Here is a 16,521-nt window from a genome sequence, read left to right as displayed (position 1 = left end):
CACTGCGCCCCCCACGCCGTCCGTTCCCCCACCACCAGCGCCTGCAGCAGCAGAGGGACCAGAGCCATGCCTACCCACACCAGAGGGATATTCCGGTGAGCCTGAATTTTGTAGAGCATTCCTCACGAGATTTTCCATGCATTTTGCTTTACAGCCACGTACTTTTCAGAGCGAACAGACAAAGGTTGCATTTGTATTAACCCTGCTGTCAGGGAGAGCAGCGCTTTGGGGAACGGCGGTGTGGTAGAACGGACAAAACTGCTGCACCTCGTTCCAGGCACTCTCCGAAGAGATGAGGAGAGTTTTCGATCGTGCAGTGGCGGGTAAGGAGGCGGCCAGATTACTCGCTGAACTGCGACAGGGAGAAGGCTCGGTGGCGGATTTTTCCATTAGATTCCGCACCCTGGCCCCAAAGTGCCATTGGAACGAGGAAGCACAGTGGGATATATTCCTGCATGGGCTGGCTGACCACGTTCAAAAGGAGATTTGCGCCATGGACTTACCAGAGACGTTGAACGGACTGATAGAACTCGCCCTGAGAGGAGGGGCTCGTCTGAATCGCGTGACCCAGCTGACGCACCCCAGCCGTCCACAGCCCAGCTCAGAGGACCACCAGCCCGATGGTGCGAGCGTGTTCAGCCCCGCATTCGATAACGAGCCCATGCAGATCACGACCCTCCTCCCGGTAAGACTGAGATGGCGAACGTCGACGCACTGCACCAATGCACTACTGGATTCGGGAGCGGAAGGTAATTTCATGGACTTTAAACTGGCTGTTCAACTTCAGATCCCCATAACTCCTCTCTCGCACCAGATCACTGTAAACGCACTCAATGCACAAGAGCTTCCCCGGTTACACATTCCACTGAAAGTATCACCCTCATCACTTCTGGCAATCACACAGAAACCCTCTCATTCCTCCTCATGGATTCACCACTTGCACCAGTGGTTTTGGGACACCCGTGGCTCTCTAAACACAACCCCCGGGTCGACTGGTGCACTAACACAATTTCCACATGGAGTAACCACTGTCATGAATCCTGTTTAGTGTCTGCCTGTCCCTCTGTGTCTGGTTCTGTGTTTCAGAGTAAGGCGGCGTATTTGTCTAACGTGCCCGCGGAGTACCTCGACCTGAAGGAAGTGTTCAGTAAGTCCCGTGCTGCTTCTCTCCCTCCGCATCGTTCCTATGACAGTGAAATAGATCTACTGCCAGGTAAGACTCCGCCTAAGGGCAAACTTTACTCTCTTTCTGTTCCCGAGAGGGAGGCCATGGAGAAATATATTTCTGATTCTCTGGCCTCTGGGTTCATCCAGCCTTCCTCTTCTCCTGGAAAGAAGGATGGTTCTCTGCGACCTTGCATTGATTACCGAGAGCTGAACAACATCACGGTAAATAATTCTTATCCTTTGCCGTTGATGTCTTCAGCTTCGAGAGGTTGCAGGGAGCATCCATTTTCACGAAACTGGACTTACGCAATGCATATCATTTGGTTCACATCAGGAAGGGGGATGAATGGAAAACCGCTTTTAATACCCCCAGGGGGCACTTTGAATATTTGGTTATGCCCTTCGGGCTGTCCAACAGCCCAGCGGTTTTCCAGGCACTCGTGAATGACGTGTTGAGAGACATGGTAGATCAATTCATATATGTTTACCTGGATGATATATTGATTTTTTCTTCATCTCTCCAGGAACACGTTCAACACGTCAGACGAGTGCTCCAGAGACTGTTAGAGAATGGGTTTTTTGTCAAGGCGAAGAAATGCTCGTTTCATGCACAGTCTGTTCCCTTCCTAGGGTACATCATCTCTTCTGAGGGAGTGCGCATGGACTCCCTCAGATTAGGGCTGTGGTAGATTGGCCAAGTCCAGATTCCCGTAAGGCCCTACAGCGGTTTCTGGGGTTCGCCAATTTTTACCGGCGTTTCATTCGCAACTTCAGCCAACTAGTCGCATCTCTGACTGCCTTGACCTCCCCCCGAACGATGTTTAGGTGGTCGAACACTGCCGAGGCAGTGTTAACCAACCTCAAGAGTCGCTTCGTTTCGGCTCCCATTCTTGTCACCCCTGATCCCACACGTCAGTTCGTGGTGGAGGTCGACGCGTCAGAGGTGGGAGTAGGAGCAGTGCTTTCACAACGCGCTTCCTCAGACGATAAGATGCATGCCTGCGCGTTCATTTCTCATCGACTATCACCTGCCGAATGTAATTATGACATTGGTAACAGAGAGTTGTTGGCAGTTAAGTTAGGTTGGAGGAGTGGCGTCATTGGTTAGAGGGTTCTGGGGTACCTTTTATCGTTTGGACCGACCATAAGAATCTTGAATACATCAGATCAGCTAAAAGACTCAACTCCAGGCAGGCTCGGTGGGCTCTTTTTTTCGGACGTTTTGATTTTGTTCTCTCGTACCGCCCGGGGTCTAAAAACATCAAACCTGACTCTTTATATCGTATTTTTGATCCATCCGAACGCCCGGTCACTCCCAAGTGTATTTTACCCGAGAAAGTTGTCATCTCCACTTTGGTATGGAAGGTCGAATCGAAGGTCAAGACAGCCTTAGAAGGGGTAACGCCTCCGCCTGGTTGCCCACCGAGTCATTTATTTGTGCCGGAGGGGTTACGGTCCGACGTTATTCGATGGGGTCATTGCTCCAACGTGGCTTGTCACCCAGGAGTGACTCGCACTAGTTTTCTTGTTAAGCAACGATTCTCGTGGCCACTGATGGCTCGCGACATTCACGATTTTGTTTTGGCTTGCTCAGTCTGTGCCACTGGTAAGACATCTAACCGACCCCTAGACGGGCTACTTCGACCGCTGCCTGTCCCTTCGAGACCCTGGTCCCATATCGCTCTAGATTTCGTCACCGCCCTCCCGCCCTCTAATGGCATGACGGTTGTTTTAACCATAGTGGACCGGTTCTCGAAGGCGGCACATTTCATCCCCTTGCCCAAATTACCTTCAGCCAAGGAGACCGCGGTCACAGTCATAGATCACGTCTTTCGGTTACATGCCCTCCCGATGGACGTGGTCTCTGACAGGGTTTCCCAATTCGTATCCAAATTTTGGCAAGAATTTTGTAAATTACTGGGGGCCACGGTGAGTCTGTCCTCGGGCTATCATCCCCAGAGCAATGGTCAGTCTGAGCGAGCCAATCAGGACCTCGAGAGAATGTTGCGATGTTTGGTTGCCAAGAATCCGTCATCCTGGAGCCAACAGCTTTCTATGGTGGAGTATGCCCACAATTCGTGGCCAGTGTCATCCACGGGCCTCTCGCCATTTAAGTGTAGTTTAGGTTACCAGCCACCAATTTTTCCGAGTCTGGAATCCGAAGTCGTGGTGCCCTCCACTCATGCATTCGTCCAGAGGTGCCGCCGTACTTGGACTAGAGCCCGTGAGACTCTACTCCAAGCAGGGGGGCGCATGAAGGCCAAGGCCGATCACCACCGGTCAAAGCCTCCCGTTTACGTCGTGGGTCAAAGAGTGTGGCTTTCTACCAAGAATATTCCTCTCCGCTCCGTGTCTAATAAGTTAGCTCCCAAATTCATTGGCCCGTTTCCTGTCACCAAAATTATTAGTCCGGTGGCAGTCCGACTCAAACTTCCTCCGACGTACAGGAGAATTCACCCAGCCTTCCATGTGTCTAAAATCAAGCACGTGTTTTATTCTCACATTAATCCGCATGCCCCGGAAGTTGCTAGCCCCCAACTGGATTTAGTCAGTTCCTCGTGTCGTCTGGATGTTCCACGGTTCCTGGGTTTCTCTACACGCTCTTCACCGCACCACCACCGGATCGCCATCTCGTCCCTGCTTCAACCACCACCGGATTGTTTGTCCCCAACCTGTGTCTTTATTCTGACTTTCATTTATTAAACCTTGTTTACTTCCAACTTGCATCCTCTTGTTATTTCATCACACACACACATATATATATATATATATATATATATATATATATATATATATAGATATATAGATAGATATATATAGATAGATATATATATATAGATATATGGATATATATAGATATATATGTTTGTTTATCGTTATCCATTCCTTAGGAATCAACTCAATTATTTCAGCAATGTAGCACTTTGCTCTACTGTTTGATCTACATGAATGCATTGTAAGGAATGGAGCTTTAAAGGGTTAGTTCGTCCAAAAATGAAAATTATGTCATTAATCACTCACCCTTATGTCGTTTCAAACCCGTAAGACCTCTGTTCATCTTGGATTAGTCAGAGAGCTTTCTGTCCCTCCATTCCGAAGATGAACAGAGGTCTTAATTACATAATTTTCATTTTGGGATTAACTAACCTTTTAATGATTTGTGATGGATTATAAACTAATTGCACTTTCCTTATAGGTGCATTCGGATATTTATTTAATATAAAATTCAGTGTATTTAATAATCTCAAAGTGCTTACAGCACAAAGACAGTTGGAGCAAATATTTTAATCTGGGTTGAATGTTTGGTAACAGTTTCTATGAAGCCCATATTTATAATACATTATAAGGGTATCATCATATGAATATTCATAAGAACAATTTTAATGTATTATAATATTTATTTATTTGTGGTTAAAGCTTTTAAGAGTATGATGATTTAAAACACACAATGAAAATGCTGCATCCACTTAAGTAACAACTATATTTCTCATAGTTATAATGTATTATAAGTCACATATCTTGCCATCTAACTTATGCTACTTTACATACAGCAGACAAAGACCACTTATAAATAATAACAATAATATATTTTTTTTCTCAAACAGCCATAAGATCAGATACCAGATTAATGTGTGATATAACAAATTTGTTTTGAACTAATTTTATTGTAATATCAGTTTGATTATTTTGATGGTCCACCAACAGACAAACGGACTAAAAAAACTTTGCAAGTACGTCAACATTCTTCCTACCCTGACCTAATACTCTGATGAGAGTTAGCTGACATGCAGTTGCAAATTTGCTTATAGTTAACAGACTATAAGGGGGCCATCAAAATAAGATTTTACCTAATATACAAGTAAATGTAGAAGATTCAACATAATATTCATTATGTGTTATAAATTATAATGCTCTTAAAAGTTAAGACCACAAATACCTAAGTATTAATGTATTTTAATTGTTGTTATGATTATTCATGAGATGATGCAATATATTATTAGGGTTTTTATAATCCATTATGCATTCATTATAATGCCTTAAGAATACCATTATAAGGTATTATAAATATGGGCTTCACAGAAAGCTTTACCAAATGTTTTTTTCTCTCTTGTGCTTGCTGGCTCATTCTGAGAATCAACCCTGGAGCCACCAAATGCCTCAGTCAAAGATCAGATGCAATTCAGAAAAGGGGATTCAAAGAAAAAGCCTGAATCCCCTCATGGTGTTTCTCATCAGACAGCCTGTCAGCTTATTTCTCAAATTTAACAAAACAAAAACTTTTTTACTGTAAAGTCTGTTTTGGGGGGACTGTGATGATGCCCTTTTTCAACTACTGCATGCTAGAGGTCAAAACTTGTCATTTGTATTTTTAAAAAGAAAATGTTCAACAATTAAAAAAAATTATTTATATATATATATAAATATATAAATATATATATATATATATATATATATATATATATATATATATATAAATATATATATATATATATAACCAGGACAAATGCTAATGAGTTATTGTTATTTTAATGGGGCTGGGGTTGTAAAAAATAATGGTTTACAGTGCTGTATTACGATTGTATTGTTTTATACAGGTAAAAAATGCAAATAAACTGAACAGTACTAAAACTGACAATACAGTAATAATACTTTAAATGAAAATACAGTAATAATACATACATCTACTGTAAAAATTACAGCAATCTCTTTACAGTGTAGTTTAGGTGCTTATCAGTAGGCACCCGGATGCGCAGGAAGAAAAATAAAATAATAAAAACATTTGCGAGCTGCGAGTATCTTCCAGAGCTGACAGCAGCAAATTCCAATAAAGGTACATTTTCTTTCTTTTTCTTAAATCACTCACTGTTTTACTGTACATTTTTTTTATAATTTAAACATATTAAATCATCTCGTATATGTCACTAATAATAATCTATTAAATAAAAGGGTTAAAAAATCTTTTATAAAGTCTATTTGTGAGGTTAAGCAGGGATGGGCAAACTTGGTACTGGAGGGCCACTGTCCTGCAGTTTAGCTTTATCCATAGTCAAGCACACCTCTACCAGCTAACTTAATTAGGATTACTAAAATGCTACAGGTGAGTTTTATCAGAGTTGGAGCTAAACTCGTTTAATATTTAAACTATAAACAAATTTGAAATATAACGATGAGTGATGTCAGAAAAAGAAAGAAAGAAAACATACCTTGGTTTCCACTATATGCTTCGGAAGATGCTAGCAGCTCGCAAAAGTTTTTTTCCCCCTCCCTGCAGATAGACGCCCACTAGCTCCTCTGATTGGACAAAACTCTCTGACCAGTGCCCGCCATTGCCTCTACAGATCTAAGTAACTTGTCATTTGCACGTGAAAAACAGCTTTGAAACTCGTAGCAAGCATTCTACAAGTGTGCAAATCTCATTGCAAGAACTCACATACTGATTTGCGGATCTACAAAATTTGTCCGTGACTTCACATTTTTTATGCAGGTGTGTTAATGTGTTTTGCACCATATTCACTGCAGCAATAGTAGCACAACATGTGAGCGTACGAGTTTCTTGATTTTTGATTCATAGAATAGGATTTGTGCACCTGCATTGAAGGATTCAAGAAGGTGTAACTATTGTGTTGTGTTTGTGGAAGAGGAAAAAAAATCGACAAGTTTGCAACTTTTGTCTGTGACTTCAAATTTACTGGTACACGTGTGGCTATTCTCGACAACTACAAATTCCACTGTCACAGACACTCAGTTGTTTTGCACCGAAAATACCTTCATAAAAGAAGATACGGACTGCCTCTTAAAAATCTGTGATTTGTAAACTTCTGTGTTACTGGTAATTAGACTTGTAAACTGGAGATTCAACCAAGCCAGCTGACAGGGCATGGAGACTCTCTGACTACAGTGCAGGGATGACAGTTTTTAACAACTGGAGAAAATCCTGCTGTTATACTGGTGCAATAAATGGAAATGATTTACACAAAATGTATTGATGTCTGTTGTGGAATTCCAAAATACACAACATTTGAATAATTTGAAAAAGATTTTCAGAAAGAGAAAAATACATTTTCATGGTTTTATATATAGTAACCAGTTATGAAATGATTAAATGCAGATCATGTTTGGGAAACAACCCTATAATTTAATTATATTAAATTTAACTAAATTTTTTCCTCCACATCACCTGAATTTGTAGTTTTCCCTCTTATTGTTGATAACACCATCTGCCAAGTCTCTGGGAACCACAAACTCCAAACTACCGCTCTGCTCCTCACAGTCCACAAAGTACTCCTGCAAGAGGATGCATTAAGCATGAGCACACTTACATCTTGCTAATGTAGACATGTGAATGGTATATCACCTTCTTTGTGATTAATATATTCTTACACTAAGACTAAAATATAAGACTAAAGAAAATTACAGACATGCTAAGATGATTGAAACAAATATATAAACAATGCTAATAATCAGAACTCAGTAAGGTTTGTGTTTTATAAATGCGCTTTATAAGTAGTATTCATGTGATTTAAACCAGATTATTTTTATAAGACTTAATTTGACATTAAACACTGCAGGCCCTGATAGAGAAGAGATGCATTTAACTGTATTAACTCTTTAGATAGGAAAGGAAATGTAAAATGTATATACATATTCTGTATTCATTTACATTACATTAACATTTAGTCATTTAGCAGACGCTTTTATCCAAAGCGACTTACAAATGAGGGTTATTAGTATTAATATTGGTATTCGAAGAACAAAACATAACACACTCAAGCGCAAAACACTCACCGCGGTCTGTTTCTTCGTCGGTTTCACACGGGCAAAGATTTTAATCGTTTGCTTTACCATTGTTATATATTTGTAATGCTTTTTATCGTCTTTTATATCCGAAGCACCCGATTGGTTTCACACGTTTAGTTTGTTAACTCTTGTCTTTTTTACTTCTTTGTGTACAGAGGTTGCTAAGCGACCAGGGTAGTTGAACACAGTCAGGACCTAGAAATACAAATACCTAGACGCCTCATTGGTCGCTCAACCGCACGTCAACGTCGTGCGGGCAACTCTCCATCAAAACTCTCACATCGGGACAGAAAAAAAACATACCTGACTCGTCGGCAGATTGTGCATCTACTAACCGTCTTACAATGACAAAAATAGATCTCGTGTATTATCTTTCACGTTTAAGACTGAACAGTCGTTTCTGAATGTTTTTTGTCATTTTTAACATTATGTTAATAGTTTAATTAGCCACCAGATTCAGAATATTAATAGCTAGCTAGATCCATGGGCGCCGTATAGGGGGGGAAGTTAGGACAATTCCAAGGGCCCCTGACTGACAGGGGGCCCAACAAATCCGTAAAAACTAATTTAAAATTGTTATTATATTATACACTATATAAACCATCGTCATTGAGTATATTTCAAATAATAATAAAATGAATGATGTCTTTGATTTTACTTATTTTGGCAATAAAAGTTAAATATCACCACTGACCAAAAATTAAAACATCCATATTGACCGACCACCCCCCCTCTATCTGCATGAAATGGTTTGGTCCTGCTGCCTTAGCGCACTCATCAGTGACGGTGTTTAGTTAGTTGCAGAGTGCAGACAGTCAATCAATGCACGGCGCGCTAGCAGTGTTAATTTCGTTAACGAAGCATCCGAAGGGATAGGGATAAGGTGACCAGATGTCCCGTTTTTCCCGGGAGTCACAATTCGTTGTCGATTAATTTTAAGTTAGTGAAAACGGGATAGGCGGAATCACGCTGATAGGAGTGCTATCAGTTCTCAGCGCTCAAATACACACACAACAGTCCAAATGTTTATCGTGTAGTAGAGTATCTCACGTAAATACAGTTATGGATTAAGTGAACGTGAACAGGTGTGTGAAAACTGAATGTGTGTCAGTATTTAATGCATGCCTTCCGTCTTAAAAGGACAGCATTCCAAATTAAATACCTATGTCATTAATTTTAACCAACAAAAGACGTTACATAAATGTATACATGTTATATATATATATTTATTCAAGATTTTCCAAATGTATTCCTTGATTCCAATTTCTCATAATCTTAATTGGTTTGGTCTAAAGAGAGAAGAATTAAGGATTATTTTAATTTGAAAATTACATATAAATTAGCTACCACTTTGTTAATGACTTAGCATCATTCCAGGGAGGCATAAGTGTTTTTTGTTACAACTTGATGAACCACTGAAATGATTTTGGAAACATTATTTTAAGGTAATAAATTTTACAGTGTTGCTTTAAGGACATTTTTATGGTGGCTTTTAATCTTGCATCAAATAGTGAACTGCATACTGTATGCAGACTTGCATTTACAAATCACCAGCAGTAAATATTGTGCTAGTACTAGTATTGAACTACAAGCAGCAAGACAGTTGCAAGTCTTTGATTAGAGTTATGTAAAGCTTTTGATGGGACAGTTAGGTCCAAGAGTTGTGGTGACAACAGCTGCACAGAGGGGGCCCAATTAGATTTTTTTGTCATGGGGCCCAAAATTCCTGGCAGCGCCCCTGGCTAGATCGCTAGTTAGGTGTGAAAGCTGAGACTTATAAGAATTCAAAGTTGAAATGAATTTTTATTAATTTTTAACTTATATCGTAGTTATATCATTAACTAAATTGTGTTATGAGTACAATTTGTACAGTGAGCACTTTGACAACACTGCCATGATTAGGGATGGTGCTAAGCATCTCTCTTTAATTTCACTAACGTTATTTATTTGCAACGGGTAAGTTTATCATCACTTGATTATAAGGATTTCATAGCTTTTCATAAAACTGTGAGCTAATTATATATATGTGTCTGTGTGTGTGTGTGTGTGTGTGTGTATGTGTGCTCTTGTTTTTGTGACATATCAGGACACAACTCTGTATAATGACATGGGTATGACACAGGTATTACAAGGAGAGGGTGACTTATGAGGACATAACCCATGTCCCCATTTTTCAAAACGCTTATAAATCATACAGAATGAGCTTCTTTGAGAAAGTTAAAATGCAAAAAGTTTCCTGTGAGGGTTAGGGTTAGTAGAAGGGTTGGTGTAGGGCCATAGAATATACAGTTTCTACAGTATAAAAACCATTACGCCTATGGGATGTCCCCACTTTTCAATAAAACAAACATGTGTGTGAATGTGTGTGTGTATACAGAATGACCCTGGTCAGTATTTAAACCTCTCTCTCTCTCTCTGAGTGATAAACATTTAAACTGTTATCCATTGTATTTTATGTTGTTGGGTATCACAAAACGGAATATAATACGAAAACGTAGGTAATATCTTACAGCGGTCTCCTTTCCGCTACAATGCATTGCATTACATCATGTTGGGGAGAGAATTTACCTAATCCCGCCTTCAAGCATTGAGAGTGACTAGAGAGAGACGAGTAGTAGACGAGAGTATTCAGATAGCGCACATTATAGATAAAAAGATAGACTAGATATATAGATAGATAGACAGACAGACAGATAGATAGATATCGACCAACAGCGACCTAAATGCACTCACTTCCTACAGCACAAGCTTTCCAATGCAGTTTCCATGGGACTGCACCCACACAAGCACCTGCCAAACACAGCGACACACACTACGTTTGCAACAACATTTTCACCGGAGGAAGAGATAAATGCTTAGAAACGTCCATATAGCTAGCATTACGCCTTCTATTTCTAGATGACATAGACAAAGTTTACCAGTTCTACGACATTATGACAAAGGTTACCGGTACTTATCTGAACTAACGTCATGATCACTGCGACTAGATATAAAGAAAACGTTGATTTTTCACTCTGTGCTATTCAATGACAGTAAAAAATATATGTGTCGTTATTGTTGCTTTGCTAAATGATAGCAACTCACCAGGTCACTTCACCAACCCTCCACTCAGGGACGTGCGGTCAGGGTAGGCAGGGTAGGCAGTGCCTCACCAAAGGAAATGTTGACATTACATTTATTAATTCCAAGAGCTTTATTAATTCACCACATTATTAATTGCATTAATTTTATTCCAAATATTATTTTTTGTAACAAAAATCTTCAGGAATACACATAATATACTCATTTTGCCATTGTTTGCTCATAAAAACCGTTGTTTCATGCAGGAAATTCAAAAGCCATGGCCATTGAGGCAGAGGTGAGCGGTGCCTCTTTGGTCAATAGAACGTAGTTTATATAGATTTGCGCATGCGCAGTCAGTTCTCATGCTGTCTTTAATTATCAACATTGAGGCAGAGACCGAGCTTGCTTCATGTCACGTGATCTACTCGCTCTCACTCAATCCGCGCGCTTCCCGAATACTAGCATCTAGTATACTTGCGTGTCGGTGTGTGCGCCTAGCAGTTTGTAGGAGCGAATAAGCTGTTTTTGTACTTTAAAGCTGTACTGCTGACGCAATGTTTTCTGACTGTAGCCTGGTGCGCCGTCACCAGACCAAAAGTGTGTGTGTGTGTGTGTGTGTGTGTGTGTGTGCGCGCCGTGGCTGTCTGTGCGCGTTTGCGCATTTTGATGGAGTGACTAGAAATATATTCCACACATTGATAGGTCACAGCCTACCCATGACAAGATTTCACCGCACGTTACTGCCTCCACTCATTCTCCTCGGACCATGCATTTAATTGGCTTTTACGGACATCAGTTCTTGGCAATTCCTCATTTGCCCTCTCACGTCTGGCTGGTTCGAAATTACACGGCTGTGGGCCATCATACATGTTGGCTCTTGCCACCTCTTCCTCATCCCAGTCGCTATAGTTCTGATGCTGCGTTCCAGGCAGGTTTTTGAGCTCGTAATCACTATTTCATACCACGAATAATTACTTTATACCATTCCAGACAAGTGACGCCAAACTTTCTGAGCGCAAGGAATTGTAACTAGATTACACTATAAACACTGCATCTGTAGGCAGTATTACTCGTAGGGGCTGCCATCGTTGTTTTGTGTGCTGTGTGACCTCGGAACTCGGAGTAAATCGATCTAGTACGAGTTCACGGGTGGGAAGTCACGGGTTTGACTGCCGTTCCAGTGCACTTTCATGGGTTTAAGGTTGGAAAAACACAGGTTACGGGTTGCCTGGAATGCGGCATCATACTAGGCTGAGGCTACCTTTCCTCCACTTCTCCCCAACGTGACGTCATCACAGAGTTGCGTAAAAAAAAACCTTAATAGCAAAAACTTAAAAAACTGGTCTTTAAGACCATTTTTGAGACATTAAAAAAATTATTTACATATCTTGAGTGATTTAATTGAAAGTGGTGGTTAACCTGCAACATGGCCTTTATCATTGAAATCACTCGCGGCAGACGCTCAAGAGTGAGTGAGTAATCAAAAAACCTTTGCTTTAGCCTCAATTGAGTGAAACACCATATGTGTAACTTCGCCCATTCTCAGTGGTGTGACTGGGACACTAACTCTGCTTGTCATCAAAGAAACAGATAATCAGATTGTGATGTTTATTTCCGCTTCAGTAATATGCTGAATATGCTGCCTTCCTTTGTTTCGACCATGGTTTTAACACACAGCTCCATTGCAGTGTTGCCAACTTCTTTCAGTGGAAAGTAGCTAATCCTAAAAAAATAGGCTAACGATTCCGTCATAACCTGTGACTCTCTGTTGCACAGTAGAAAAATTACCATATGGACAGGAGGAGAAGCTCGCAGGCAATCTTTTTCTGTCTATGAGGCTATCGGTGGGAAGTGGAGGCATAAAGTCAAGGGAGATAATTAATCAAAATACTTACCAAAATTTGCTCCTGTTCACGCTCGCCTTCTCTGCAAGATTCAGTGGGTGATTCAGATTTCTCTTGGCACAGCGATTAGAAGACTTACTTACAAGCTCAGTTTGAGTCTGCGCAGTACGCTCGACCCCCAGGAAGTGCGTGCTTCTAATTGACTTCACTTGTCTCTGTTGATTCCAATGGGGTCACTGTGTCCATTTTTTTTACTGCCTGTGTCGCTGTGTCAATTTCTTTTACTATCTATGGTGCTGGCATATGTGTAAAAACACTGGCTCTGATTGGCTACCATGAAACACATGACTCTTCCTTAGCCAATCATAATCGCTTATCTCATTATTAACTCACCTCCTCACTAGCTGTGTGAGCCAGGGGTGCGTTCGGATTATACAGTTTATTCAATCAATGAATAGTAACGCAACGCATTTAACGTCCAGTAATGTTAACGGTGTTGTAACGACGGGAAAAGTCATTAATTAGATTACCCCGCTACTAAAAAAATAACGTCGTTACCTAACGCCATTCTTTTAAACGGCGTTATTCCAAACAATGTTAAAGGCACACATAAACTCACGGAAAATACATGTGGTAAATGTTCAACTGTTGAGTTTATTTATAATATATGATATAATGTTAAGTGGCATAACAAGTGAGGCGCTGTTTTGCTGAGTATCACGATTGCAAATACATAGTTCAATAAACAACTAGTTACTTTTAAGACACAATATTGACTGTTGTTCTATTTAACTAATGAAAATAGTTCCAAACAAAGATCAGAGCAAAACTATTTTGCTCATCCTCAAATCAAAACTCAGCTGTGTTTTTGCTGATTGATTCAGCTTTTTGCACGGATCGGTACAATAGACTCACTCATTAAGTTATTTGCTGCCACCTAATGGCAGTTTAGTTACACGTTTTAAAAAAGTATCATTGCATTTTTCCAACATTCATTAATTGTATTTTCAAAAATTAATGTAAAACATTAATTTCATAACACAGTTGTAATTTTGCACTGTAGATTTAATTTGAATGGTGGTACAGTTCTATAATGTAAAATTATAATAATTTTTTTTAAATAAAATGTAAGAGTTTGTTTATTTCAGGGGCGTAGATTGCGCGGGGGACGTGCCCCCCCCCCCACTTTTATCATCACGGAAATTCGTCCCCCGCACTTTTTCGGGCAAGTGTGTTCGTTTAGAGGTTTTCAAGAGCTGGTGTGAATAAATATAGATTTAAACTCAAAGAGACAGGATAGTCTGCGCATGACCTGATGTTTTTTTCGGACCGAGAAAGCGAAATGAACATCACGGAGCGCTAAACTCTCCTGCAGTGTGTGTTTCATTCGAAAGTCATACCAGGAAACTCCTAATATGGACAACAGCACCCAGCTATCGCTGTATGAAAACAATTGTTTTGTTTTTTTCAAGTCCAAAAAATCTACAGCAGGTGATTATTGTCCAGCAGTTATAGATTTCTAAGCCAATTAAAAGCTAGAAATTAGAGAAAAATTTAGGTTGCCTATAGTATCCACTACCAGTCAAAAGTTTTTTAACAGTAAGCTTGTTAATGTTTTTAAAGAAGTCTCTTCTGTTCACCAAGCCTGCATTTATTTGATCCAAGTACTGCAAATCAGTGAAATTTTGAAATATTTTTTACTAGCCTATTTAAAATACCTGTTTTCTATTTGAATATATTTCAAAATGTAATTTATTGAGATTTCAAAGCTGAATTTTTTGCATCATTACTCCAGTCACATAATACTTCAGAAATAATTCTGATTTGCTGCTAAAAAAGAAAAAAAAACTCCTATTATGATAATGTTGAAAACAGCTGAGTAGAATTTTTCTCAGGTTTCTTTGATGAAAAGACAGTTCAGAAGAGCAGCATTTATATGAAATAGAAATCTCTTGTAAAATGATGTCTGTATCATCACTTTTGATCAATTTAAAGAATCCTTGCTAAATAAAAGTATTAATTTCTATAATTTATTTAACAAAAAAAAAGAATATTATATATATATATATACTGACAGCTTTTGAATGATTGAATGATATAGTTTATAATGTTGCAAAAGCTTTTTATTTCACATAAACGCTGATCTGTGGATCCTTCTATTCATCAAAGAATGCTGAAAAAAATTACTGTTCTGTTTTAAATATTGATAATCAGCAAATCAGCATATCAAGAACGATTTCTGATTAATGTGACACTGAAGACTGGCGTAATGATGCTGAAAATTCACCTTTGATCACAGGAATACATTACATTTAAAATATATTCAAATAGAAAACAGTTATTTTAAATAGTATAAATGTCTGTGTGTGTAATTTCAAGGTTTATGAGCATAGTCCATGTCTTCTTCTCCGTTTTAAGTGTACCTCTGTGGCAGAATTACAGCACCACATGCTGGTCTGGCATGTATACTACATTGTTTTGTGGTTTCATGTAGACGCGGATATTCCTTGAGACGAGGGAAAAAAAAGATCGGATTGGGGTAAACTCTGTGTGGACGGGGCCAAAGAAGTAACGGGTCCTTGCGGTTATGGATAGAAATGTAGCGGAGTAAAGAGTACAATATTTGCCTCTCAAATGTTTTTGAGTAAAGTCATGAGTAATCCCCAAAAATTAAAACTCGAGTAAAGTACAGATCCCTCAAAATTGTTCTTAAGTACTGTACTCAAGTAAATGTACTCCGTTACTGTCCGGCTCTGAATCTAATCTAATCTGATGGACTATTCTGATTATGTCTTTCATACTTTTCTGGGCCTTGGCAGTGATATTTACTTGGCAGTCAATGGGACAGTCCTCCCGGTTGCATCCGAAATATCTTAAAAAGTGTTTTCCGAAGAGGAACAAAGCTTTTACGGGTTTGGAACAACATGTGGGCAAGTGATTAATGGCAAGATTTTCATTTTGGGGTGGAGTAACCCTTTAAGTTCTGGTAAATGCTGTTTGTATCGGATAAGTGGCATTTTGGTATTTATTTTATTGAGCTAGTTTCATTAAATACTTTACTTTATCCTGATGCTTCTGCTTGTTTTTATATGCAGATGTTTTCTTGGAATCACACCACTCACTGAATACAAGAGGGATACATAGAGGCAAAACAAGTGGAAAGGTCTCAGAGAAAAGGGACAACCCTCATATGTGAGCTCATCTCAGAAAGTTGATGGACTTTCAGTATGTATTTATTAAATTGTCTTTTGCAGGAATATTCTTAATTTAATAGAACTTTAGCTCAAACAACAGAATTTGTGATTTAATGTTGATTCCAGCATTTTATTTTAATCCTTTTCTTTAACAATTTTTTTTAACAAAGTTATACAAATTCTGTTGATTGACCTTCATTTTTATAGAAAGGTAATGTTCTACTCTGAATATGGCTTATTTCTTAACTGGTATTTTCAGTTATTTTGTGATGCTATGTTATTTTTATTATAAGATTTTGACTGTTGAAAGACTGAAAGTTTTATTTTACCAGTAAAAGCCTTGCAATGTCTTTCTGCCAGTTACATCATTGACTTGGTTTTTATTCATTTGTAAATGTATTAAGATAGAGCTCATGATAATGCATTTACATCAGTATTTTATAGTTTACTGTTAA

The 16,521-nt window shown here is 39.2% G+C and overlaps 1 protein-coding gene across 1 annotated transcript in view; it reads right to left on the bottom strand.

The window, feature by feature from the left end:
- kif6 (kinesin family member 6) overlaps window positions 1-8,135 on the bottom strand; it is a 306,561-nt gene extending 298,426 nt beyond the window's left edge. Inside the window, exons 1-2 of the mRNA XM_059519411.1 lie at window positions 7,954-8,135; window positions 7,346-7,452 (exon numbers count right to left, since the gene is read on the bottom strand). Of these exons, the coding sequence (XP_059375394.1) occupies window positions 7,346-7,452; window positions 7,954-8,013 (167 nt within the window). The 5' untranslated portion in view covers window positions 8,014-8,135. The remainder of the gene's footprint in view (window positions 1-7,345; window positions 7,453-7,953) is intronic.
- Between the last annotated feature and the right edge of the window lie 8,386 nt (window positions 8,136-16,521).

The sequence above is a fragment of the Carassius carassius genome, chromosome 31 (genome assembly GCF_963082965.1).
Source record: "Carassius carassius chromosome 31, fCarCar2.1, whole genome shotgun sequence".
Lineage (NCBI taxonomy): Eukaryota > Metazoa > Chordata > Actinopteri > Cypriniformes > Cyprinidae > Carassius > Carassius carassius.
Note: the sequence above shows the minus strand (reverse complement) of the source record. Positions and strands in the feature narration are given on the sequence as shown.